This window comes from Chiloscyllium plagiosum, chromosome 19 (assembly GCF_004010195.1).
Source record: "Chiloscyllium plagiosum isolate BGI_BamShark_2017 chromosome 19, ASM401019v2, whole genome shotgun sequence".
Lineage (NCBI taxonomy): Eukaryota > Metazoa > Chordata > Chondrichthyes > Orectolobiformes > Hemiscylliidae > Chiloscyllium > Chiloscyllium plagiosum.
The window spans coordinates 24,250,083-24,278,046 of record NC_057728.1 but is presented as its reverse complement, the minus strand read 5'-3'; the positions used below and the strand labels follow the sequence as shown (position 1 = coordinate 24,278,046).

The 27,964-nt window shown below is 41.1% G+C and overlaps 1 protein-coding gene and 1 pseudogene across 1 annotated transcript in view; both read right to left on the bottom strand.

The window, feature by feature from the left end:
• Positions 1 to 27,964, bottom strand: part of cacna1c (calcium channel, voltage-dependent, L type, alpha 1C subunit) — an 890,104-nt gene that overhangs the window by 309,141 nt on the left and 552,999 nt on the right. The window contains exon 17 of the mRNA XM_043708872.1: positions 12,750 to 12,870. Within this exon, the coding sequence (XP_043564807.1) occupies positions 12,750 to 12,870 (121 nt within the window). The remainder of the gene's footprint in view (positions 1 to 12,749; positions 12,871 to 27,964) is intronic.
• On the bottom strand, positions 14,600 to 14,718 carry LOC122559873 (annotated as a pseudogene).

The following is a 27,964-nucleotide window of genomic DNA, read 5'->3' as shown; positions in this document are numbered from 1 at the left end:
ACCCATTTCTTTCTCCTACCCAAAATCCATAAACCTGACTGCACCAGTCAAGCCTCTGTCTCTGCCTGCTCTGGTTGACCCATTGTCTCTGCTTGCTCCTGCCCCACTGAGCTCACCTCCTCTTACCTTGACTCTGTTTTTCCCCCTTTGGTCCAGGAACTCCCTACCTACATTCGAGATACAATCCATGCCCTCCATCTCTTTCAAGACTTTCAATTTCCCGGCCCCCAACACCTCATCTTCACCACGGATGTACAGGCACTTTCTACCTGTATCCTCCCCATTGTGGGCCTAAAAGTCCTCCACTTCTTCCTTTCCCACAGGCCCAAACAGTCCCCCTCCACTGACACTCTCATTCGCCTGGTAGAACTGGTCCTCACCCTCGACAATTTTTCATTTGATTCCTCCCACTTCTGACAAACCAAAGGGGTAGCCATGGTCACCCGGATGGGTCCGAGTTATGTCTGCCTCTTTGTAGGATTCCACAACTACACCGGCACCATCCCTCACCTCTTCCTCTGCTCTATTGATAACTGCATTGGTGCTGCCTTGTGCTCCCGTGAGGAGCTCGAGCAGTTCATCAGCTTTGCCAACACCTTTCACCCCACTTTCAAATTCACCTGGAACATTTCTGACACCTCCTTCCCCTTTCTAGATCTCTCCATTTCCATCTCCGGAAACCAACTCACCACTGATATCTTTTTCAAAACCACTGACTTCCACAACTACCTTGACTACACCTCCTCTTATCCACCCTCCTGCAAAAAAGCTATCCCATGATTCCAATTCCTCCACCTCGCTGCATTTGCTACAAAGATGAGGCATTCCACTCCAGGACATCCAAGATATCCTCCTACTTTAGGGGCCGTCGTTTCCACACCTCAGTCATTAAGCATGCCCTCAACAGCATCTCCTCTATCTCCCACACTTCTGCCCAAAAAATCCCTCGCCCCAACAACAAAAAGGATAAGGTCTCCTTCATCCACACATACTACCCCACCAACCTCTGAATCCAACGCATCATCATCTGATATTTCCGTCATGTACAATCAGAACTTACCACCAAAAAGGTATTTCCTTTCCCACCCATATCCACTTTCCACAGGAACCATTCACACCGCGACTCCCTCATCAACTCTACACTCCTCACCAACTACTCTACCACACTCAGTATCATTTCCTGCAACAGCAAGAGGTGCAACACCTGCCCTTACACCTCCCCTATCACCTTCCTCCATGGCCCTGTCACAAAGCTAGTCCATTTTTCTAAAAGCTGTTCCTTGGCTCAAGGATACTCTGTCCTTGATTTGTTAAGGAGGGGTAATAAAGCAAGCCGGGTTCTAATCAGACTGGTTTGGTACAGAGATGAAAAGGATTTTGAGAGGTCTTTTGGTTATATGAAAACAGATGAGACTTCAGGCCAAAGTGGTCATGTTTTAGAAGTGACCTGTAGAGTGAAAGGGGATTGGTCAGCTCTCCGGCTGAGCAGTTTAGTTTGGTCCAGAATTGGTTAGGAGTTCAACAGTGAGCTGTGTGGAAATTCTCTCTTCTGCCCTTCTAACTTCAACCTGTAAGCATCTGACCCTTTTTGGTACTGTGTTTTAAAGGGGGTTTGCTTATTTGGACTGCTGTGTACATTCAGAATAGCATATTTAAGTCTAGTTTGGATAGACTGAGTTCTGTAGGGGTTCTTTATTCTGTTCTTTGTGTTTCATTGTGTAATTTTGTGAATAAATCTTTTGTCTGCTTTAAACTTGGTAGTCAACCTCGCTAACCTAATCCAGATAATTTTCACTGTACACTTACTGGAACAAATTGCTAAATTATAGTCTGGACTGCCTGCTAAAGAATGTTTTAAGTGGTCTGGCCTAGTTCATCACAGCCCTAAACAATTGTTCCAGATCCAACAGAAATTCAGCTGCACATCATCCAACCTTATCTCTTGCAACTGTTGCCCCTGATGTGGTCTCCTCTTTATTGGGGAGACCAAACGTAGACTTGGGGACCGGTTTGTGGAGCATTGGCGCTTTTCATGCATTAACCAACATGAACTTTCCAGTTGCCAACCATTGTAATTCCCTTCCCACTCCCCTGGCGATATATCCAACCTTGTCCTCCTTCCCTGTTAGAGTGAGGCCAAATGAAAAGTGGGGGAACAACACCTTATATTTTGCCTGCAAAGCTTACAGCCCAATGATCTCAACATTGAATCCACCAACTTCAAAATCCCTCCTCCCCCAGCTTTATCCCATGTCTAGCCCCGCCCCTCGTCTTCGCCTCCCTGATCCGACCCTAACCTGTCCATCTTCCTACTCACCTATCCGCTCCACCCTTCCCACAAACTAATCATAATAACACCCTACCTGCATCCAGTTATCACCTCCCAACTATTTTTTCCGCCAACCCCACCTCCCTCCCTCTGTATACTTCTGGACTTCCTTCCCCACTCCAGTCCTGACAAAGGGTTTCAACCTAAAATGTTGACAATCCTGCTTCTCGGATTCTATCTCACCTGCTGAGCTTTTTCAGCTTTATATCAAATGACTCTGGCTCCAGCATCTGCAGTCCTTACTGTCTCCTTGTCACAAGAACCCAAATTGTTTGTACTGAAATATAATCATATCCAAATGTCTCTTCTGGTCAGATATAGTCAATTGACCTCTACAATGAGGTGCACAGACTAAAGACAGCCATCTCATAAGCACTTCAATAAAGATAAAGTGCAGACCAGACTACTGTTTTGTGAACACAGAACATTGTGTCATAAGTAGTGTTCACATTGAGTACTGAAGAACTATTTTAAAAAAGCATAATTACGGACAGAAACTCATGAAGGATTAGAATTGTGAAAGCTGCAGCAAGCAGTTGAAAGAAACTGAAAATGAACAAATAAACAAAGGTCACAGCTAAAATACAGGGTAAGACACAAATGGCTGCAACACTATCTTCTAGGTCTGATCAAGATAACAGGTGATATGAAGTAAACCCAGCAATTCTTGCCATACAACAGAAAAATTATGAAATACCAATATATCTGTTTAACAAGCTAGTAGATACAGTCCTGTCAGTGCTGGGAAGAGACTGTTTTAAAGTGTACTTCACTAAATCTCTCTGAAGAGCATCAGAAACAGACTGTCGAAATCCTGCAAATCATAAAGGCATGTTTGTACTCCGAGTGAACATAACTTATGAATGGTATGTGTTCAATATTAGGATTCAAGGAAACTAATAAAAATAATCAATTGATCAATCTGCAATTTAATTAACTCAGCCTGCTTGCAGAATCCTGTCTATATGTGCAACCAAAAGGTGATCTCATTAAAGGCAAGATTGTACTAGACACAAAAGATCCCCAAATTGAGAGTAGAGGAGAAGCATACTTTCAGGAAAGCAATTGACTTGTGTCAAAATGCAGGGGTTGTAAATTTGCAGCTGGAGCACATAAAAACCAGGCAGGACAAACCAGGCCTTGCATTATATTGGTAGACACTCTAGTCCTAAAGTGCAGAACAATCATAGATAAAAGCAGAATGAAAATGCTGCAGTAGAAATTAGACAAAAAAAGGTATGCTCAGAATAGGAAAAGCAGTGTTCTCACTGAAAAGAGATGGATCATTTTTCACATTAGGATGTAGCTAGAACAAAATGCCAAAAATAACTATTCAAGGCCACGAGAATGATATCATCTGACTCTTATGAATCACTCTACACATAACAGTTCGGTTCAGTCATCTTGATAAGTGGTTGTTGTTGTTGAAATGGTAACTGCAGATGTACAATATCAAGTCAAATGCAGTTTCAGATAGACACCAAAGTACCATTTACCATCACGACCTTCACAGCCCAGTGCAAAGAAAATCAACATGGTGATCGAAAAATTAAGCCTGTGACTGGGTTGACTTTTGTCTGTCATTTATTTAAATAATCTGGATGAGAATATAGAAGACATGGTTAGTAAATTTGTGGATGACCCCAAAAGTGGTGGCATACTTGCCAGTGAAGAAGGTTATCTAAGATTACAAATAGATCTTGATTAATTGGGTCAGTGGGCTGAGGAGTGGCAGATGGAGCTTAATTTGGATAAATGTGAGGTACTGCACTTTGGTAAAACAAGCAAGGGCAGGACTTGCACATTTAATGGTAGGTCCCTTGCAAGTGTTTTAGAACAGAGACACCTAGAGGTTCAGGGACATAATTCTTCAAAATTTGTGTTATAGGTAGACTGTGTGGTTAAGAAGGCATTTAGCATGGTTGCCTTCATTGTTCAGACCTCAAATATAGGAGTTGGGATGTCATGTTGATGTTGTACACGATGTTGGTGAGGTCTCTTCAGGAGTACTGTGTGCAGTTCTGGTCACCATGTTATAAGAAGATATTATTAAACTGCAGTGGGTTCAGAAAAGATTTACCAGGATGTTGTCATGAATGGAGGATTTGAGTTATAAAAATAAGCTGGGGAGGGTGTGACTTATTTTCACTGGAGTAATAGGGGGTTGAGAGGCGGCCTTATAGAGGTTTATAAAGTCATGAGCGGCATAGAAAAGGTGAATAGGAAAGGTTTCTTCCCTAAGGTGGGGGAATTCAAAATTAGGAGACTTTTTTAAGGTGAGGGGAGAAACATTTAGAAGGACATAAGGGGCAACTTTTTTTACACAAAGTGGTTATTGTATGGAATGAACTGCCAGAGGAAATGGTGGATGTAAGTACAGTTACAACATTTAAAAGACATTCAGATAAATATATGAATAGGAAAGGTTTGGTGGAATCTGCACCAAATGTAGGCAGATGGGACTAGTTTAGATTGTGTGTGGACTAGTTTGGACTGAAAGGTCTGTTTCCATGCTGTATGACACTATTACTCTATGATGCTATGACTGCAGTTGGTGGAAATTAGAAACAAAAACAGAAACAAAAACAAAAACTGTTGGGAGAACTTAGCAGGTCTGGCAGAATATGTAGACAGAAATTATAATTAACGTTTTGGGTTCAGTGTGACCCTTTTCATGTGTTGTAACATACTGATAAGAAATAAGAGTGTAAAACCAATTCAACATCTGCCAAAGACAGTTCCAGCTACTCTCAAGGTCAGCCTGAAAGCCAAGATGAAAGAGCTGCTAAAGGAGGGAGTAATCAAGAAAATGATAACTCTCACACAGCATGCTAACAATGAAGCAATCTTTAAGGCTGAAAGAATGCATTGACCTGAAGGATCTCAAAATGGCTGTGGAAATATCCCACTGTTTATGCTAACCAAGGAAATAATTTTGCCACAGATTGCTAAAGCAAGAGTTTTCCTGCCCTGGATTTGGAGGAAGCTTACTGACAAGTGAAGCTTGATGAAAGCACAGCTTTCTAACTACAATCTGGATATCTTTCAGGAGATGCTGATGGTTGCTTATAGCTCCTGAGGAGTATTGACACAGGTAACATAAGATAGCAAGTGAACTTCTTCACATGGAAGCTGTAGTGGATGATTTGCTAGTTTATGGATGTACAGATAGAATGGAAGAAGCATTGCCAACCAAGAACAAAATCTAGTGAAACTATATGACAGAGTTCATGAAATAAACATGAAGTTGAAAGAGAAGAAAATTGTAATTAAAGATGCTCAAAGTCATATACATAGGCTAAGTACTAACAGCAAAAGGACTTCACCCAGATCTCAAAAAAGTCACAGCTATAGCAGCAATACAGAAATAAACAGATGTAAAAACTGTTTAATGATCAGTTCGATTCACAAACTATTTAGCAAAACTCCTATCCAACTTGTCATCAGAGTTTGAACATTTATATCAAACTCATGACCAAGGACATTGAATGGCACTGGGCATGGATCATGAATCAGCATTCTTTAAAATCAAGTAATTTGTGATGGCAACACCAGTGCTGAAATACTATGATGTAAATGATTAAGGCACCCTGCAATGTGACATTGGTAAGATGGGTCTTCAAGCAACCCTAATGCAGGAGGAAAAACAGTTGCACTTCCAGAAGTGTCAGCACAATAAGAACAACACTATGCTCAGATTGAAAAAGAGTGCTTGGCCATTGTCTTTGCTAGTTAACATTTTCATCAATACCTACTTGGAAGAGACGAAGTGATAGTTGAGTAAAACTACAAGCATTTTCCTCAAGCTGTTGCTATCTGCTCCAAAGTGTCCTCAAAGAAGGTTACTATCGCTACAGTGATATCATCTGGATGTTATATACATGTAAAATAAGCAGGTGTACACCATAGACAGACTGTCAAGATCAGCACTTCTGATAAACAAAGTAGCGGATGCTACAAAAGAATGTAAAATCTTTCAAAGACAATGTGAAGTAACAGTTTCACATTGTCTGGAAGTTATCAACTCAGCAGAGATACTGAATCTAAAGTCAAATTTCTTGCTCAGATTAAGCAAATTACACAATAAGATACAATTCTTCAGGTTTTACAAGAAATAGTGATGAAAGAATGATTTGAAAACATCAAGGACACATAAAAGAGTATTGACCATCCAGAGTTGAATTGACAGTCCAAGTGTCATATTCTACAAAGGAAGTAAGAATCATTATCCACAAGGGGTTGAGAGGAAATATGCTAGCACGCATCTATGCAAGCTGCCCAAAAGCTAAGTCACATCTGTGGTCATTTGTAATATTGTGATGAGCAACAATGGCCCACAGTTTATGAATAAATAATTTATTTGCTTCATGAATGATTGGGAAATTCAACACCATATGTCATCTTCACAAGACCTCCTGTATGACGCTAAATTTGGGTTCTGCCAGCGTTATGGACCAAACCAGACCCTCTCAAAACATTTCAAGAAGGTAGCCCAGACCCTAACATTTCTAGTTGTTTTAAGCAGGTGTAGAGTGGATATTCCAGGAGTGATGCAGCTGGCCCAACCACCCTGTTTCAAACAAAACAGAATTTATTTGCAAGATTACCAAATGAAATACAAACAAAACAGAACAGAGTACAGCATAACATAACTATTTGAAAACCCAATTGACTTTATCACAACTTAATAATACTGTTCCAAATACTGCAAAATCTCCATAAACACCCCATTGGCAAAAAAGATAAAATCAAACACAGCGTCTTACAGACGAGATGTCAGAGAGAGAGAGAGAGGATCAGCATGGAGTTGTTTCTTTGACCAACGGCCTCAAAACCTGACTGCTTGCTAAAACGAAACCAAACCAAACCAGAGTAGAGCTGAGCTGGGAGAACTGGCCACCCCCTCTTGCATTGTACAAAATGTTTTTTTAAAAATTCTTCAAGTAGATAAACCCAGACATTTCAGAACCTGTGTCTTTACTACCCCTCTGAAAAAGACATCACGGACAACATAACCTTGTTAAAGGAGCATCATCATCACACCAGGGCCATTCAGTTCCTGACTTTATTAAAACATACAAACAGGGATAAAAGCTGAATTCCAGAGGTGATGTGACAGTGATTGCTTTTGACATCAAGGTCACAGTTGACAGAGTCTGACTACAAGGAGTCCTAGCAAAACTGGAATCAATGGGGAGTTAGATGGAAAATTTTCCACTGGTTAATGTCATATCAAGCATGAAGGAAAATGTTTATTGTTATTGGAAGTCACTTGTCTCAGCTCCAGGATATCTCTGTAGTTCGCCAGAGTGATCTCTGATCACCTTCAATTGCTTCATCAAATACATTCCCTCGAACATAAGGTCAGAAGTGGGGATGTTTGTTGATAAATGCACAATGTTCAATACCATTTGTGACTCCTCACATACTGCAGCAATCTGTGTCCATACGCAACAGGATCTGGACAATATTCAAGTCTGGGCTGATCAGTGGCAAGCAACATTTGCACAACACAATTGCCAAGCAATGACCATATGCAACAAGAGAGAATCTAGCTATTACCCCTTGATGTTCAATGAAATTACCATTATTCAATTCTCCATTATCAACATCCTGGGTACTTCCATTGAACAGAAACTTAACTAATTCAACCATATAAACACTGTGGCTGCAAGAACAGGTCAGAGAGTAGAATTCTGCATCAAATAGCTCTCTTCCTGTCTCTCACATTTCTGTCAAACATCTACAAAGGACAAATCAGGAGTGTGGTGGAATAGTTTTCACTTTCCTGGATGACAGCAGTTCCAACAATTTTCAAAAACCTCAACATCTTGCAAGACAGAGAGCACTCTTGATTGACATTTGATCCATCATCATCAATATTCAGTCACTTCATCACTGATTCACCAGTGTGTACTATTTACAAGATGCTCTGCAGTAAGTCACCAAAGCTCCTTGGACAATTCTTTCATTCAGGAGGACAAGGATGATAGATGGATGAAGACACCAAGACCTGCAAGTTCCTGTCTAAGTCACTCATCATCCTTACTTGGAGATATATTGTAGTCTGTTAAGTGTCACTGTGTCAACGTACTGGAATTCCCTCCCTTCCATTATAAATTTACCTATACCAAATGGGCTACAATTCAAGCAAGTAGCTCATCACCACCTTCCCCAGGGCAACGAAGGATGGGATATAAACGTTGGCCCAGCCAGTGACATCCCATGAATGAAATAAACTAAAATGTTCAATGGAAAAACTGAGGAAGCAGTGAAAATAGTCAAAAGACAATAAAGAAATCAAGCAAAATTAGCACAAAGCACTCAAGGATTGCCTTTGTATGCAAGGCAATCCTTGAGTGGAACAATAGACTTAATTAGAAAGATTAATATCATGTTGCACCCAACCCAAACTATTCTTTCAAAAGTAAAAAAAACTTCTGAAACCAGAAGTAGCAACAGGGGTGTGTGTCAATATCAAGGTGAAATGTCAGAAAATTAAATTCCAAATTACAAACCATTATCAGATATGAATGTTGGAGAGTCAGTAACATTACAAACCTCCAACAACTTCAACAAAATCCACTGCAAGTGGCAACCTGCAACCCACATAGAGCAATTTTCATCATGATTATAGGCAGTAGAAGTGAATGACCAGACATGCTATAGTAACTGCAGTAATACACGCAGAACTAGAAAAGGTACCCCTCAGCCACAGGTAGCTGATCAATAAGATATAAACTCACCAATTTGCCCAGTCCACAGATTGACTATCAGTCCCAGGGGTTTACAGAAACCCAACAATTGAAGCAGAAGAGCAACATATACCACAGCAACAACTGACATGGGAACAAAACTTCCTGTGAAAGCCATATCACTCAGATAAACAGTCAACAACATATACATTGTGAGAGCACCATGATTCAAAGACTACAGGTAGTTCTCCTATAATGCGTGTTAATTAAACGCAATTTGTCTGTAGCGCGATTTGTGAATTGTCAACATTTTTTTATAAAGTGAACTCCAGTTTGCTGTTACGCGATTCTCATCCCTTGCACTTGGTATCACTGTGCGTGGAAGACCGGACTCCGCGTCGACATCATGTGATTAGTTGACTTGTGTGCTTTCTCGTGAAGAGCTTTGTGAAAGATATTGTAAAATGTTTGTGTTAGTGGACTTGGAAAAACATTGTGAAAATGTCTTTACGGCCTGAGGACAAGAAATTGGGAGCAATCTGTTAATTTAAAAACTTAAAGAGTTGAGATAAGAGTGAAATTTCACTGAAATTGAAATAGTAAAAGAACAGTGTTAAGAGCAGTTTGAAACCAGGCTTTGTTGTTTGTATGAAGAGATTTTTTCTCTGCTTTTGTTTAAAATATGTTTAGATGTTAAAGAATATCTGCATACACATGTGAATCTGTTTCAATGACTAATCAGTATGGTAACCAACTGCAAAAAAAAAAACCAGTACGGGGGCTTTGACATGGTTAGTCAGCTGCTTAGGATGGTCAGGAGTCAGGAAACTCTGCACATAGTTGGTGAGGGAGAGAAAGGTGGGTGGCACATTATTACTTTTGGTGCATGTGTGGAGATGTCCTGAGAGGGTGAGTAGGCTGTGCAGAAGAGATTCAGGGTAGTCAGGGTCAGATGTCAGCGAGGATGAGAGTGAGTGCAGAAGACGTTGCAAGAAATGGTGTGTACAGTAGCAGAGATAGAGTGAGTATGAGGTATCAATGAAAAGAGTGGAGAAGGTCATTGATTTTCTTCCTACATTCTGTGTGTTCCTTCAGATGGTTGTGACTGCACTAGCCTGGATGGTAACCCTAGTCCAGGTTGACGTGGTTCCAGTGGAATGGTATCCCTTGTTGGCCTGGGAGAAAAGGATGTCCTGCTTTTGCATCACTCCATTACCATCAGCAGCATCTCCATGTCCCTGCCCACAAAGAGAGGCACCAATCTTCCATTGTCTGTCACGCTCAGGACAAATGTCAGGAACCATGCAGGACAGCTCCAAACTGACAGCTGTTGTCTGGGTGCACAATATCTTTTTAAAGATGGTGCTGCACCACAGATGTTGGTTAATTCTGGGATATCCAGGAAGTGGTGAGTTTTTTGGAAATGGTACATGGTATGGTGGTGCTAGATTGTGTGAGAGGAGCACCTAAGGTTGGAGTAGGTAATAAATTAAGTGGGTTTTGTAAAATAAGGTGATAGACATCCCCAAGCATCACAATGTGAAACCCTCTGAAAGACTTGACAAATCTAACTCATGGCGAAAGAAATTAAGATTCAACAGGTTTCATTTGGAATTCTGCAGTGTTACCATTGGATGAGATCAGAAGACTGGCTAGAATGTAGTGCAGCCAGCAGGTATACCAGTTGAAGATTCTGATGAACTTCACTATATAGTATAATACAACAGATCAATTACAACAGGTCAAAACTTACTTATGCTGTGCTATCATTTGTGTTAGGCTAAGTACTATGTTCATTTTGATTTTTACTGGCATTGTTGGTGATTAGGACCAACTCCTGTTTTTCCCATAGGCCCCATTATTTCTATTGCATGATTTTCTATTACATTTTCTATAACATGACAGTCTGTACAGGCAAAGACTGTCAAGTATGACAAACAGTTGATAATGCATGAGAACTTCTGTTTGTAGTCAAGTAGCCAGGTGATGAGGAAATTGCTATCATGCTCAATTGTGTTATACAGCTAGTAGGCGAGGCATTAAACAATTTTAAACTTCCTGAGTAAATATCCAGCTAAATCCTAAGAATCAGGCCCAAATCTTGCTCTGAACTGGAGGTTGGAGACATATACACAATATATAGACTGATTTAGATGAGACAACTAAATGAAATACCCCGTTGCAGATTACACACAACTAGGTGGGAGGTGAATTGTCTGGGAGATGCTTCAATATGATTTGGAAACGTTGAGTGAATGGGCAAATGCAGGGCAGATCAAGTGTCATATGAATGAATGTGACATTATCCACTTTGAAAGCAAAAACAGAAAGTCAAATTATTTTCTGCATGGTGACAGATTGGGAAAGAAGGTGGTGCATCAAGATTAGGGTGTCTTTTACACCAGTCATTCAAAATAAGCACGCAGGTGCAGCAGACATGAAGAAAACTGATGTGTTGCCCTTCATAGCGAGAGGATTTGTGTACAGGAACACATGTCTTGCTGCAATTGTTCAGTGTCTTGGTGAGTCCACAATTGTGGCCAGTTTTAGTCTCCTTATCTGAAGAAGAATGGTCTGACTATGGAGAGAGTGCAAAGAAGGTTTACCAGCATGAGTTCTGAGATGGCAGGACTGACAAATGAAGAGAAACTAGATCAGTTAGGACTATATTCACAGGATTTCAGAAGAATGAGGGGTATCACATAAAAACCTATAAAATTCTAATAGGACTTAACAGGGTAAATGCAAGAAGCACGTTCTCAATGACCAGGAAATACAAGTTATAGGGTATGCCATTTAGGAATGAGATGAGAAGAAATTCCTTCACCTACATAGTGGTGAGCCTGTGGAATTCTCTGCCGTGGCAAGCAGTTTAGACCAAATAAGCAAATGTTTTCAAAAATAAATCAGATATAGTTATTAGGTATGAAGGGATCAAAAGATTTGTGCAGAAAGTGGGATGAGCCATGCTCATATTGAATGGTCGAGCAGGTTGAGAAGCTGATTACTTGCTCCTGCTGCTACTTTTTATGTTTCTGTGGTTCTATTTGCAATGTGTTCCAGGAATTAAGGCATTAGCTTATTTTGATGTTAGGACTTCAACTGGGTCCTCATGCATAGCTCCCAACATATGTCCCATTTGCAACTACCCAGAAATGAGAAAATCTGTGTTGTGTATTCACAAGGTAGCAATCTGGTCTATATTATATTTTTATTGAAGTGCTTGTAAGATGGTAGCCTGCATTGTTTGTGCCTCATTGTAGAGGTCGCATGACTGTAACAGACCAGAAAGGCAGTTACACATAATCGCATTTCAATCCAAACTTCCTCTTTTCACAACAAACAAAAAAGTGAATGCGCTGCTTAAACTGTGAGTTACTCAAATTACACACTATACAAAATGAAGCATTCTTTCCCCTTCCTCCAAATCTGTACACTCACTGAATTTACCTTCAAGTGGCTCTGCCATCCATTTCTGCTTCAGATGCGACTTGAAGATCGCAGAAAAAAAAACAATACTATCAGAGCACTTCATTGGCAGCAACAATGCACTCTGTTTCACTGCTGATTAGGACATCTAGGCCAATGCTTAAGTATTTTATTTGAATTTCAATTCTGAATATTCTGAAAAGAACATCCCTCAAATTGTCATGGATTTGGTTTCAAGGTAATATTTGTGTATCATACATTTTACCTCAATGAAGAAGGAAAATATGCAAACAAACCTTTGTAGCAGGAGGCACATCTCCATCTGCAGTGATCGTCTTTAGTTCAATTTTCTCCAATTTCTTCTCCTCATCTATTGGTTGCTTTTCATTATCAGTTGATTTTTCTGGACTAGAGTTCCTAAAACATAGTTTTAAAAAAAAAATCAGAACATGCAGAAAGGTTATCAAGGGCTGTAAACCTGACATGTACAATGTAAAACACATGCAAGAACCAGAGAGCAAACACAACACAATATGCAAAATAACTACAGTCATGTTTACATAATCTGCAGTTTTGAGAATTTACAGCCTACACATTGAGTATCACACTGGCATTGAAATTTGCATGACAAATTACTAATTTGTGACATAAGCAGAATATTTTTTTCACTTGAATGACAGCATCCTGTTGGTGGTAAACATCACTCATGTTGTTACTGCATTTTGGCAGCATAAATAGCTTGCTTCATCTTCAGGCAATGTCAGATAGACTGGACACTTTTTTGGACAAAAAGTTTTAGACTTAGACCTCGTCAAGAATTTGCAATGATATACAGCAAGAAATGTTTTGATCAGGAGAGCCATTATCCCATAGGATGGCTTTGATGTATCTATTGCAAAACTCACAAAATAGAGTCTAACATTAGATGCAATTCTGTGATTGGACAGCATTCTCTAAAAATAATCCCAAGTGTGCAAAGGATTTTACTGACAATCAATTTAGGATCATCATGAAAGCCCATAGTATGGCACAATTGTAGTGCTGCAAGACACATACATTCATATACAAAGCCCTCTTTTTGCAGACATAAAGAACATGTACACAACCTGTTTCAACTCAGTGAATTAGGTTAGAGCCATTCTTTGGTTCATTCCTCAGTGTACTCCTTGACAATCAAAGTTAACCAGTCTGGTTTCAAATTTAAACAATTCTTGGCAATTAATTGTCAATCATGACTAACTTGCTATGCCAACACCTCCATCAATCACATAGCACACACCAATAATCTGCACTCTCTTTACATACCGTACAAATATTACTTTTCTCTTCCCTTTGCTATTTCTTATAAATTGTCATGTGTGTGTAAGATAAAAAGCTTTGACAAAATATGGTTTTCAGCAATATTAAAATAATCATTGTATACAGGAGCCATAAAGTTGAAACTATTCATCTTTTTTTCATCAGGACTGGGATGCAAGAAATCAACGGTCGAAAGGGAATAACAATTTATATGGAATGAGACAAAGGTGCCGATAAATTGGACCATGATGAGAAGATGGGGCAAGAACTGTTAAGTGTCAATCTTATTCAGGTGGTTAAACACAATCATGTACATAGACTCTGATCAGTCAGGGCATTGCTATGTGTAATTAATCAGAGATTGGCAGTCTCCATGACTCCTTCCTCAGTGAAAAAGATGCTTTCTATGCACTAATTCCTTTTGCCTAAAAAGAAAAGGGTCCTATATATGAATATATGGAGCATCTAACACACACAACTGAATCACAGCGAATTTGGGCTAACAATTCACCAAGTAATTCTTTGCACATTCAGGGTTAGATTAGATTAGATTACTTACAGTGTGGAAACAGGCCCTTCGGTCCAACAAGTCCACACTAACCCGCCGAAGTGCAACCCATTCCATTACATTTACCCCTTCACCTAACACTACGAGCAATTTAGCATGGCCAATTCACCTAACCTGCACATTTTTGGACTGTGGGAGGAAACCGGAGCACCCGGAAGAAACCCACGCAGATACAGGAAGAATGTGCAAACTCCACACAGTCGCCTGAAGTGGGAATTGAACCCGTGTCTCTGGCGCTGTGAGGCAGCAGTGCAAACCACTATGCCACCATGCCACCCATGCCTACTGCACCTGGTATTCCCAAGCGGTCTCCCATCCAAGTACTAACCATGCCTGAGTCTGCTTAGCTTCCGAGATCAGACGAGATTGGGCATTTTCAGACTAGTATGGCCATCAGTACTTACCAAACATTGTCTAATAGCATAACCACAGCTAATATTGCACATGGTGTTTGGACGTTTCCATGCATAGGGTGGTGCAGCATGATTGTCTTGTTTAATATCATCTACCAGTCATTTGAATGTATGGCTTATATCCATGTCATCACTACAACTAATATACTATATTACTTAATTTTATGGTAAAGCACCTGTTTGGCTGGACAGCGACATCCTACTCATTGAGAATGCCACCTGTGTGTTTGCCACAAGGTAGGAGCATGAGACAACTTGCTTCATCTGTTGTTTAAACTTTTGAGACACTTTCCATTTCCAGGAAATTTGATATGCACTGGGCACCTTTCAGGGACCAATATGGTAGCTGTATGCCTTTTCAAAGTATATAGTGAGTGACGATTTGATCAGGGTAGCCATAAACAGACCAAGAAACAGGAGCTATTTCTGTTGCTCCGATTCAACATTATGTTTGAGCTCAGAATGTCATTTATTAAACTATGTAAAAAACTTCTTTGCAGCTGCTGATTCAAATGTTGCAAATTTGTCATCTATGTATAGAAAGAATAAGTAGTAGGAGGTAATGGTCTTTCAATTTAAGACATTTTTCTCATGATAACTGATTAAATTGTGAGCAAGAGTTGGCCTTAGAGGAAATCTCATGGCAACCTCATTAATTTGGGCAGATTGAAACTGAATTCCCAAGTTCATGATGTTGATGAAAACAGATGCAGACACTCGTGTCACATTTAAATTGCGCTGATACAATGACTGAGTGCAAATATTAATGGCTTCTTTTAGAGGCATGTTGAAAAATAGACAATGTTGACCAGCACTTGATTTATAGGTTTGTATGGTCTTTGCCAAATTTAAGGAGTCTGTCACAAATGTTTGTCTCAGTGTGCACCCCAGGGAACAGCCCGTAAAGCACTGAGTCCTGTGCCATGGGATGAACCTCAACAAAAACCAGACTTTCTTTGCAAAAGCACAAATCAGAAGGAAAAATGCGACAGTCTCATCACCATTGAAGCCACTTTAAGAGCAGAATGCAGTGCAGAGAGTTTGGGCATACATGAAGGCTCTGAAGGGTAGTGGCCTTCTTTTCACCAGCCAAATTATAAAGTTCTAGTGATGAGACATTCTGCCAAATGACTTTGACAGTGCTCAGGGAACCAGCTGACAGAATCAACTTTATTTGGAGATGCCGGTGTTGGACTGGGGTGTACAAAGTTAAAAATCACACAACACCAGGTTATAGTCAAGGTATTTTTCAATGTATATTTTCAGTTACATCACACTGTAAACTTTTGCTATAAATTCTGTGTCTTACCATTGTGCACTCCACAACCACCTGATGAAGAAGCGGTGCTCCAAAAGCTAGTGCTTCCAATTAAACCTGTCGGACTATAACTTGGTGTTGTGTGATTGTAACTTTGTTTGTCTTTCAATATGAAGAGTTGACTTTGACAGAGTGTTGTAGCCTTGCATATTCCAAGTTCCAGGACTGTGCTGAGGGGTGCACTAAAGTTTGAGGAAGTGGCTGCAAAAGTGCAGTAGGAAAACGCCTCAGCCTCAGGTATTTCTGCCAAAGGATAACAATAGTCTGTTAAGATCGGAGACCCCCTCATTGGCTTAAAGAGACGTAAATAGTTTCCTTGTATGAGTAATCTATTGTTTTAGCAACTACCTGAAGGCTGTGAGGATTGTCAAATTCCAATGTGTTTTTTTTCTCTCTGTAAAGTCTGCACAGCCCTGTTTAGGTCAGGAAATCAGGATGTAGAATCAGTTTGTGTGGAGATGAGGAATAGCAAGGAAAAGAAGTCACCAATCGGCATGTACTGCAGGCTACCTAACACTAACCACAATGCGAGACAAAATGAAATACTAGGTGCTTGTGGTAAAGGATTGCGATAATTTATGGATGGTTTTAATGGTACATAAACACAAAAAATCAAATTGGCAAAGGCAGACTGGCTTAGGAGTTCATAGAATGCTCTCATGATGTTTTTCTAAGAACAACACATCCTGGAATTAACTAGAGATTTGGTATTGTGACTTGGTAGACAAGACTTGGTATTGTGTAATGTCGAGAATGTGCTGCTGGAAAAAGCACAACAGGTCAGGCAGTATCCAAGGAGCAGGAAAATTGACGTTTCGGGCAAAAGCCCTTCATCAGGAACGTGTAATGTGATGAGATTAACTGATTACCTCATAGCAAAGACTATGATATGACTGAATTTTACATTCATTTTGTAAGGGTGAAACCTGGCTCTAACACTAATACAACAAGCTTTTTATTAACCAGCACCTATGGGACCAAGAGTGTGACAGTTGATCAAATATTCCAGATAATGAAGAAGTATATATAACTGCAGTAAACCCTGATGAAGAAAGGCTTTGTGACATCAGCATCCCTCAAAAAAAATCTATGTAAAAACATCAACAAACCTCTTAAAGACACACAGGAAGTAATAGAAACTGAATGTGGGGACTTATTTACAGCATAAATATTCGGTATTTGAGCATTTGAGGTATATAATATTTTCTGGTTTGTCAAGAGTGCCGGTTGATAAAGTGCCCATTAAAACAAAGTTTGCTGTATTTTTAAATTAAGTAAGGACAACTATGTGAGCAGAAATGTTGAGTTACCTATCGTGAATTGGGATATGAAGCTAAGGGACAGATCAATAGAGAAGCAGCAGCAGATTTTAAAGGGAATATTTCAGAATAAGAATATTCCTATGATGAAGAAAAATTCGAAGGGGAGGACCACCATCCATAATTAACCAAACAGGTTAGGGAAAGCACATATAGTGAAGTATGGAGCGGGATAATACTAAATGATGGAGATGGGTATTAGGCTTGGTGAGGTATAGAAAACTTGAGGAACAAAACATATAATTGTGTCAAGATAATAGGACAGAATATAAAGAAAGACAGAGAATCATTAAAAGATTAATCAGGAGAGATAAATTAGTAAAGGACGAAACAGGCTAGAAATGGGAAAAAAGAGAGTTCCTAAAGATTTTTAGAAGAAAACAGAAATGTAAATACTACAGACAGTGATAATGAAAGTTAAAAGGAGAAAATAAGAAATTATGGAAGAAATGAATACATATTCCAGGACCCCACAATGTCTTCCCTAGCTTCCTATAAGATCTGGGATATACTTGATCAGGTCTTGGAGATTTATCTACCTTTATGCGTTTTAAGACGTCCAGCACCTCCTCTTCAATAATGTGGACTCTTTTCAAGACATTACTATTTATTTGCCTGAGTTCTGTAGCTTCCATGTCTTTCTCCACAGTAAATACTGATGCAAAATATTAGTTTAGGGTCTCACCCATTTCCTTTCGTTCCACATATAGACAGCCTCATTGATTTTAAAGGACCCTACTCTCTCCCTATCTGCTCTTTTGCCCTTAACATATGTGTAGAATCTCTTTGTATTCTCCTTAACCTTATTAGATGAAGCTATCTTCGTCTCTCATTTTTGCCTTCCTGATTTCCAGCTTAAATGTACTCCTACAACCCTTTATACTCAAGGGATTCACTTCATTCCACTTGCCTATACCTGATATATGTCTCCTTCCTTTTCTTCACCAGAGTCTCAATATCACTAATCGTCCATTGTTCTCTACTCCTGCAAGCCTTGGCCTTCACACTCGTAGGACTGAACTCTCCGTTATTTCATTTTGAAAGCCTCTCAATAGCCAGATATCCCTAACAGCCTTCCTCAATCAACTTTTGAAAGTTGCTGTCTAATATAATCAAAATTAACTTTGTCCCAATTTTGAATTTTAACTTAAGAACCAAATCTACCCTTTTTCATAACTATTTTAAAACTAATAAAATTATGGTAAATGGTCCCAAATGCTCCCTCACTAATGCCTTGGTCACTTGCCATGCCTTATTTCCCAAGAGGAAGTCAAGTTTTGTCCCTTCCTTAGTAAGGCCAAATTGTTTGAAAAAGTTTTCTTGATTACATGTCTTCCATTATTCTCCTTAATTACATCCAGACTATTCACTATCAGTATCAAACTCCACATGCTTACCACTCTTGCGAGTGAAAGATTTACCCCGAATTTCTTACGGGAATTGTTGGTGAACACTCTAATATTGATGGCCGATAGTTATTCTCCACTCCATAAAAGGAAACACGAAATCATAAGACACACGAGCAGCAGGAAGCCATTCAGGCCATTGAGTCTGCATTGCCATTCAATGAGATTACAGCTGATCTTCTATTTGTCAACTCAATTTCCCTGCCCTGTTTACTAAACTCCTTTCCCAGTCCACTTCAGCCAACACTGCCCTCATGCATATGTAATTCCCTTTTTCTAAGTTTAGTAAGTTCATTCTGGCCCAAGTTTCTCGTTCTCAAACCGTCATCACTCTCTTGGGGATCTTTTACTGTGAGGTAATTTATTTAAAGAGCATTATTATACATTTCCAGAGCCAAAATAGTCCAATGCATGATTGGATTCACACAAATTGTTCTAGGAAACTGTCCTGAAATGACTCCACAAATTCTTTTTTGTGGCTACCTTTGCCACATGATTTTTCTGATATACATGAAGATTAGAATCACCATGATCAATGTACTGTCTTTTTTTTTTACATGCCTTCATCATTTCTTGACTTATTCCCTGTCTTACAGAATAGATAGCATTAGCGGGTCGATTGAATAATCCCGCTTCCCTTTGTTATTTCTTACATCCACCCATACGTTTTCGATATAAATTGATCCAAGATAATTTATTGCTATCACACTTAATCCATCTCATACTAAGTAAAGCTACCTTCCAGCCTGTCCTTTCAAACATTACATCCCCCTGACTATTTGGGCTTGAATGGGGAGGAACTTGTAAAATATGTTCAAGAAACCTTTCGTTTTCAACATATAGCTGTACATACGAGTGAAAGAATAAAACTTGACTTTCTCTTGGGAATGAGGTAGAACAAGTGACTGAAGTCTTTTGTGGGCACTTTGAGGCCAGTGATCAAAATTCTATTAATATTTCATAGTGTGTTTGGTATAGGCTTTGAAGTACAAAGATTCCCTTGTGACCTCAATGAAGAGGGGCAGGGTCTACATTCACATAGACAAAATAGGAAAGGTATTGAAAGTGAAATAATGCAAATTAAAGTACTATCAGAATCCTCAAACCTGGAGCTCAGGCATAAGCAACTGAGAAATTCAAACAGACTAATTTCACATACTGATTTTGTCCTGATATACAGTTCTATGAGAAAAATTATTTTATCGATATGGATAAAATAAAAAATTCAGAAAAATTGAATGCTGTTCTTCAATAACAATGGACATTTATAGAATAGAACAATAGTTAGAAAATAGGTCTTGAAAAACAGATTTTCAGTTGGATGTGATGGATCAAAACAAATGATGTTCTTGTGAAGTACTGCTGGTTAACACAAATAATTATCAGGTTTTGCTTCCTATCTGAGAAGGAGACATGAATGAAGCAACTGTGTCAAAATTAGCAACAGTATTTGAAGTTAGGGAAATGGACTTAAAGACAGATATGTAGGAGCATGTCTCTAGTTCATTTCTCAAGGGTGGCTTTATTGAAGGAGGAATACCTGTGTGGAATTGTGTGAAACAGATTGTTGCATGATGGGAAAACAGGCCAACCCCTGGTTATAACACAATACAAGTTAAGGCTATAGCTAAGGTCAAAGCATTGCTAACCTCAGCAGGACTTGATGTAGGCTAAGTCCACGTAAGTTGTTTAATCCCAATAGTTTGATTAGCTGGCTCACATAAATTCTGGGATACTAACTAAGCCTAAATAAGAACATTCCACAAAATTCTCTGAGCCCCCAACAAGGACAAGATTATGGGATGACGTATGCAACACAAGGTTTTGGGAGGTCAATATGATAAACCTCGGAATAATAACACAGATCATAATTCAATGTACTGGTCTAATGGATGACTAACCTAGAGTGATAATTATTGATAGCTATTGATAATTTTTAAATATAAAGATTCCTGCTTTTCTCTTTGTAAGCACAAACTTGTGAGAGAAGTTCAGAGCTGCGATTGGCTCTCTCTTCTAATTTCAGCCATTTTGCACGCAGCTTCCTCGTTAATAATTATTTTGTCGGAACAAGGTTTGTTGAATTTCTGTTGAGTATTCTTGATTTTAGCTCTCATAGTCCTGTACCTATTTTTAACCCATTTCCACATTTGCCGCTGCAAGCAAAAATCAAATACCTTGAAGTGAATTCTGTGAGGGACCGAAAAAGTGATTGAGCCACAATCCAGAGGTTAGAGATGGACAGGCACCACAAGGTCTCTCTCCCTCCCTTGACTGAGAGCTGTGACCCGTCATCCCTTGCAGAGGACACTAATAGGTGATAGTTTCTGAATCTAAATTCTAAATTTTTACCGTGGACCGTGATTTGAGCGGAGTGGATCAGGGTTCCAGTTATTGGCTAGCCAGGAAGTGCGTGCAGGAGTTTTTATAAATGTAAAATCAGAGGCACCCTTACCTTTCAGATTGGGTCTGGGACTCTGGTTGCTTTTGGTATCAGGAATAACGAAGTGATGTAGACTATAGTATGGGAAAAGCCTTAGATAAGACCGAGGGTAATTCACCCTTGTCATATACATGTTCTAAATATCCTGAGCAAGCATGTAACGGATGTTGCCTATCCATAGCATTAAACAACAAATTGGGTGAAGACATTTGGCCACTTGCAGAAAATTGCAGAACTGCCAAAAAAGCTATCTGGATTCAAAATACAGGTTCTAAATGGAAAACATTGATTTCAAGTTGGGTAAAGGAATCAACTAGGTGCCACGAGTATTCATGATTAATGAGTTGGAGGGCTAATGCTGTAAATGAAGAATTGATGAGTGAGCAATGGTAAATGAAAGATTGGGAATCTTTAAAATTTGAGTGCACACTATGGGATTTGATACATCAAAATCTGAGCAAGCAGCTGGAAAACAAACAGCTGCAAATAACAGGGCTAGCCCAGCAGGTTCAGATAAAGAAGAATCCTCCTAGTTGCTCTGGCATGTGGGTGTTTCCCAATTCAAGTGATACGGACGAGGAAGAGGCCTTTACTCTCCCCATTCTCTCCGCAGCCCAAGTGCTACATTCCCCTTCTGATTCAGCTCCCGCTGACCCTGTTGCTTCCCTGTGGGTCACATGTTAAACTCCCATTGTCACAAGAGCCCTGCACTTCCCTTGATCAATCTCCTTGTAATATTTCTCTCCAGCCTGCGGATGAGGAGCCCTTCCCTTCACCGCCACTCCCTGCCAATTTTCCACTTAGATCTGTTAGCAATTCCTGAGCTGCTCTTGATAACCAAGCGCCCTGGTTCGTTGAGGTCTGGCAAGCCTTTAAAGCCTAGGATCTGTGCTTAATCATGGCCCACTGTCCGTCCTGCAAGGATGACCTGAAAAGGTTTATTGATTATTTAAGATGCACTGCAACAATGTATGGTGCTACCACTCAGGACTAATATTCCCTTATTTATGTCTCTCTTCCTCCTGAACTGGGGGAAAGATGAAAGACTGAATTGGGAGCAAACCAGGACACATGGGACACGTTTAGTGCCCTGTACCAAGATGAGAATGATCAGCATACGCTGATGTTCACGTCACTCAAACACACACTCTGTAAGCCCATCTCCAAACTCCTTGACTGTCGACCCACCCCTAATGCAGGCAGTACTTCATTTATTGACTCCTTCTGTGGCATTTACACCCTCTATTCTGGGGATACTGCTTTTACCAAACAAAGACAGTCTCCTCAGTTCAATGCACTGCTAATGCAGGCTTTGCCTGACCAGGTAGCATCCTGTATAAAAACTAGTAACATTGTTGGTCAGATAATTCAAGATCCCAGATATGACGTGCCATGTCCTACTACTGCAGCAATGGCTTTGACTGCTTAGCGAGACTGGACACTGTGCCCCGCATCAAGTCTGAGTTTATACAAAGACCTACTCACCGCCATTTTCAAAGTTCCACAATGGAAGGAAGTCACCAGACTGACCGGCTCAGGTTCAGGTAATTTCCTACTTAACCCCTGTGCTACACCACTGGGATCCCCTTCTCGTAACCCTTGCTTTAACTGTGAGCAGGTGGGCTACTACACAAGGGCTTGTCTGTTTTCCTGCAAATGGGGCTGGGATTCTCATCATAAGCAGACATCCTTCACTACCTCTAACTCTTTTTGACTAGCCTGCACAAACTACCCAGTCCTCTCACGAGACCATGCTGATGAGCCCACAGATATAAATAATGTTGAAGGTAGTGGGCGGCACGGTGGCACAGTGGTTAGCACTGCTGCCTCACAGCGCCAGAGACCCGTGTTCAATTCCCACCTCAGGCGACTGACTGTGTGGAGTTTGCACTTTCTCCCTGTGTCTGCGTGGGTTTCCTCCGGGTGCTCCGGCTTCCTCCCACAGTCCAAAGATGTGCAGGCCTGGTGAATTGGCCATGCTAAATTGCCCACAGTGTTAGGTAAGGGGTAAATGTAGGGGTATGGGTGGGTTGCGCTTCGGCGGGTCGGTATGGACTTGTTGGGCCAAAGGGCCTGTTTCCACACTGTAATGTAATCTAATCTAATCCTTATTCCCTTTCTGATTGACACCGGTGTGATTCACTCTCTGCTGGCTTTGGCTTTGGTTCAAAGGCACAAATTTCCCCTCTCTGGTAAGCATGTGGAAATTTCCTGTTTCATGGGTGAAATTGCTGTTTACCCACTAATGCAGGTGCTCACTGTCCAGTTTGAGGGCCGTATCTATTGTATCCCCTTCACTGTTACTCAGGCCCTGGTTGTCAACCTTGCTGGATGCGATTTACTCTGCTCATTGCACGTGGACATTGTGTGCCTCGATAAGGGCACGTCAATATCTGTTGTCCCACATGCCCACCCTGGCAACTTCCCTCTTTGCTAATCCGCAGTGGTGGTTGGTTGGTTTTGATCACTCTGACTTCACCTCGTTTATATAATTGTGATCCTCATGTCATTCTTTGTTGTGATCACACAGGCAGCTCTGTTGAACTACAGAATGTGTATCAAGCAGCCCTCGGTAATCCTCAGATTGTAACAGTTACTGGCCTAATTGAGGGATGAGAAGGTTCCGCCTTCCTTTTAGAGGTACCCCAGGGACTCGTGGCACCTCAGGTGACTCTCACTGTTCATGACAGTGACAGTGCCAAATCTCTAGGATTTTTAGCCACAGCTCTGCACGAGCAAGCAGATCCTTTCTATACTCAGCAACAAACTTACCCTCAGGGTTCCTTGGCATATTTTCCCCAACCTTTCTGCGTGACTGTCATACTGGCCTGCCACATCATTGATAAGCCTCTGACCTCAGACGTTCCTCCGAACTTATGGGCAGTGTCCAAACATGAAGTAGGACTCACTAATGTCCCCCCAATCCATATTAAATTTAAACCTGGATTGCCCTTGCCCTCGATTCCACAGTACTCCTCACCCCAGAGGCTGAGAAAGGAGTCTCTGCCTTGATTCAGTCTTTCCTTCAATAGGGAATTTTAATTCCATGCCGATCACCTTGCAACACCCCAATCCTCCCGGTTCCGAAAATCAGACAACCGTCGAATGGCACTTGGTCCAAGGCCTCCGCTGTATAAATCAGATTGTGGAACCTTTGCATCCTATTGTCCCCAACGCAGCTACAATTCTTAGTAGCATCACGCCTGAAGCTGTGTTTTCACCCTTGTTGACTTACAGCATGTTTTGTTTTGCGATTCCCCTCACCCCGACTCGCTGTATTTGTTTGTTTTTATGTTTAAAGGCAACCAGTACACTTGGACGCGGCTCCCACAGAGCTTCATTCATTCTCCTACCCTCTTTTTGCAGGCGTTACACTCCCAGCTGGCGACACTGATACCCCTGGGGGATCCACTATCATTCAATACTCCTTGTTAGCCCTGATAAGGTAATAACCAGCAGGACACTGTTTACCTCCTCACACGTCTCCATTCATGGGGATATGTGATCCTGTTCGGTAAGGTTTATAAAGGTCAACTGGAAGTTAAATTTTTGCGGCTGACCAAGTGGGTGAGGACTTTTTTGGGACTGGTGAACTTTTGCAGGCAGTGGCTTCCAAATGTTACTAAAGAGCGCACACACACACACACGATCCTCTTGCCTGTGGTCTCTCTCCGTGCACCCAAATCCTTACTTCTGTCCATTTATTAAAAGATCCTCCACCAGCCTGTACAGGTATACAGCCCGCAGTCGTCGTGGTCATTCTAAAGTATCAGCAGATCCAGCACCTGACCCAAGCTAATCTGAGCCGCTACAAAGTCTCGCTGTTACAGTACCCTTACCTCTCATTTCATTACAGCTTCACCTTAAATCCTGCTACATTCCTTGAGCAGCCCCTGATGACCTTACTGACCCTCTGCATGACTGTTTGCTTTGGAATCATTTCCTTACTGCACCTCGCCCAGATTTGATTGACCTGCCAATTGAGAATCCTGACCTCATACTTTATGTTGATAGTAGTTCTGTTTCTCTGGATGGTATCCTGCAGTCAAGTTATGCTAATGTGACAGACATTGCTGTTCAGGAGTCTGCTGCCTTTCAGACCCTGTCTTAGCACAGAAGTCAAGCTTCTTGCCCTTACCATAGCTTGTATTCTGGCCACTGATAAAATTGCCAACATTTACACCAATTCCAGGTATGCATTCGGTGTTGCCCATGATTTTGGCCGCCCCTGGCAGCAACAAGGCTTCTTTACTTCTGCAGGGACTCCCATTCAGAATGCTCTGTAGGGTTAAAAATCTTCTCAATGCTATTCTGCTTCCTCGTCAATTGGCTGTTATTAAATGTACTGCACACACAAAGGGGAACACTCTGATGCAATTAGGAAATGCCCATGCTGATTCAGCTGCTAAAGAGGTGACTGCATCAGCTGTTTTAGATGTTCCAACTGACAGGAATCAGCCTCTAAATCAAGTACCTACTTTTGGGATGAAATGTGATCCATTGTCTGAGCTTATCATTTTGGGACAAAAGGCATGCCAGATCGAACTGCAATTCAATCTTTACAGAGGGATGCCTCTGAATCTGAGTGTACACTTTGGAAGTCGATGGGATGTTCGCACACCTCGACGTGAGACCTCTGGCTTACTCTGATAGGTCAAGTTTGTATTCCTGCTCCTTTATTGCCAGTGCTTAATGATTACTTGCATTCTTGTACTCATCTTGGCAAGGAGGGAATGGTACAGCTATTTTTAAAAACCTGGTGATACCTGGATTTGAATACAGCAGCTCAAATGCGGCTAGATCGATGTCATATCTGCATGAAAAATAACAAGGGTAAGGGCATTAAATGCCCTTCAAGGACTATGCCCCTGCCAGATGGTCCTTTTGCCTGTATACAGCTTGCTTTTATTGAGTTACCTAATGTTCAATGCTATAAAAACTGTTTAGTGATGATTGATGTATTTAACAAATGAATTGAAGCCTTCCCCACCACTAATTGTTCTGTACATACAGTGGTGAAAATATTGTTGACTGAAGTTATTTCCCGCTTTGGGTTGTGGGCGGCACGGTGGCACAGTGGTTAGCACTGCTGCCTCACAGCGCCAGAGACCCGGGTTCAGTTCCCGCCTCATGCGACTGACTGTGTGGAGTTTGCACGTTCTCCCCGTGTCTGCGTGGGTTTCCTCCGGGTGCTCCGGTTTCCTCCCACAGTCCAAAGATATGCAGGGTCAGGTGAATTGGCCATACTAAATTGCCCGTAGTGTTAGGTAAGGGGTAAATGTAGGGGTATGGGTGGGTTTCGCTTCGGCGGGTCGGTGTGGACTTGTTGGGCCGAAGGGCCTGTTCCACACTCTAATCTAATCTAAAAATAATAAGCTCAGACAATGGACCACATTTCGTGGCTCGAATTAATACTGAATAATGTGACCCACTCTAAATTAAACAGCAACTGCACTCTGCATATCACCCTCACGCATCAGTGATTGTGGAACGGGCCACCGGTACTTTAAAAGAGAAATTAACTAAATTAGTAAAAGAAATGGGGTTAAATTGGCTCAAAGTATTACTCTTGGCACTGTGCGAGTAACTCCACATTCGCGGACCGGATTGTCAGCTACAGAGATAGATTATGGTTGGCCAATGAGGACTCCGTGGGATGCTCATGATAAACCCCAAAAGGGCATCGACCTTCTTGTGATGGGTAAGAAAATGCAGAACTACTTGAAACAGTTAACACTTTCTTTGAAGTTTCTTCACTTGCAGGTCAAACAATCACATTGCCCAGCTGAGGAAGAAACGATCGCCTCCTAAGATCCACGAATAAACCCAGGGGATTACATGTTGGTCAAGAATTGGGAAAGAAAGAAACTAGGAGAACACTGGACCGGCCCCTTTCACATTTTACTTACAACACCAACCTTAGTCAAAATTGAAGGATGCTCGAACTGGGTTCATCTATTTGATTGTAAGGTTACTTCTCAACAAGGAAAAGACACAGCATGAAGATCTTTTTGATACTCCTTGGACTTCCTAAATAATTTTATGTAGGTAGACATTTGACATTGAAAAAGCGACCTACTCAGGAGCTGCATGCAAACACCTATTTACATATGCCAAATATATATGCTGAAAAATTGAATGTAAGTAAGTGTTAGGTATGTACCCATGTCCCCATCCATTTAAGGGAAGGAATACCTTTCCAACCCCTCCCTTTCTGTACAGCAGAAACAGTTGAGTGGATGTTACGTCAGAATCACACAGGTATTAAGGGGGATATGAGAATATGCAGGTTGTGAGATGACTAAATTTTTGACATGGTATCAGCCCGCATATAATCATGACTCTTACCTGCCCTCGATCTCTTCTTAGCAAACTGCCACCTCGACATTAACCACCTCAACCTCTTCACCCCTCTCACCCACTCCAACCTCTCACCCTCGGAACGTACAGCCCTCCACTCCCTCCGTTCCAACCCCAACCTCACTATCAAACCGGCAGACAAGGGAGGCGCGGTAGTAGTTTGGCGCACCGATCTTTATACCATTGAGGCTAAACGCCAGCTTGCGGACACCTCCTCCTACTGCCCCCTTGACCATAATCCCACCTCCCACCACCAAACCATCATCTTCCAGACCATCCATAACCTCATCACCTCAGGGGATCTCCCATCCACTGCCTCCAACCTCACAGTCCCACAACCCCGCACCGCCTGTTTCTACCTCCTGCCCAAAATCCACAAACCTGA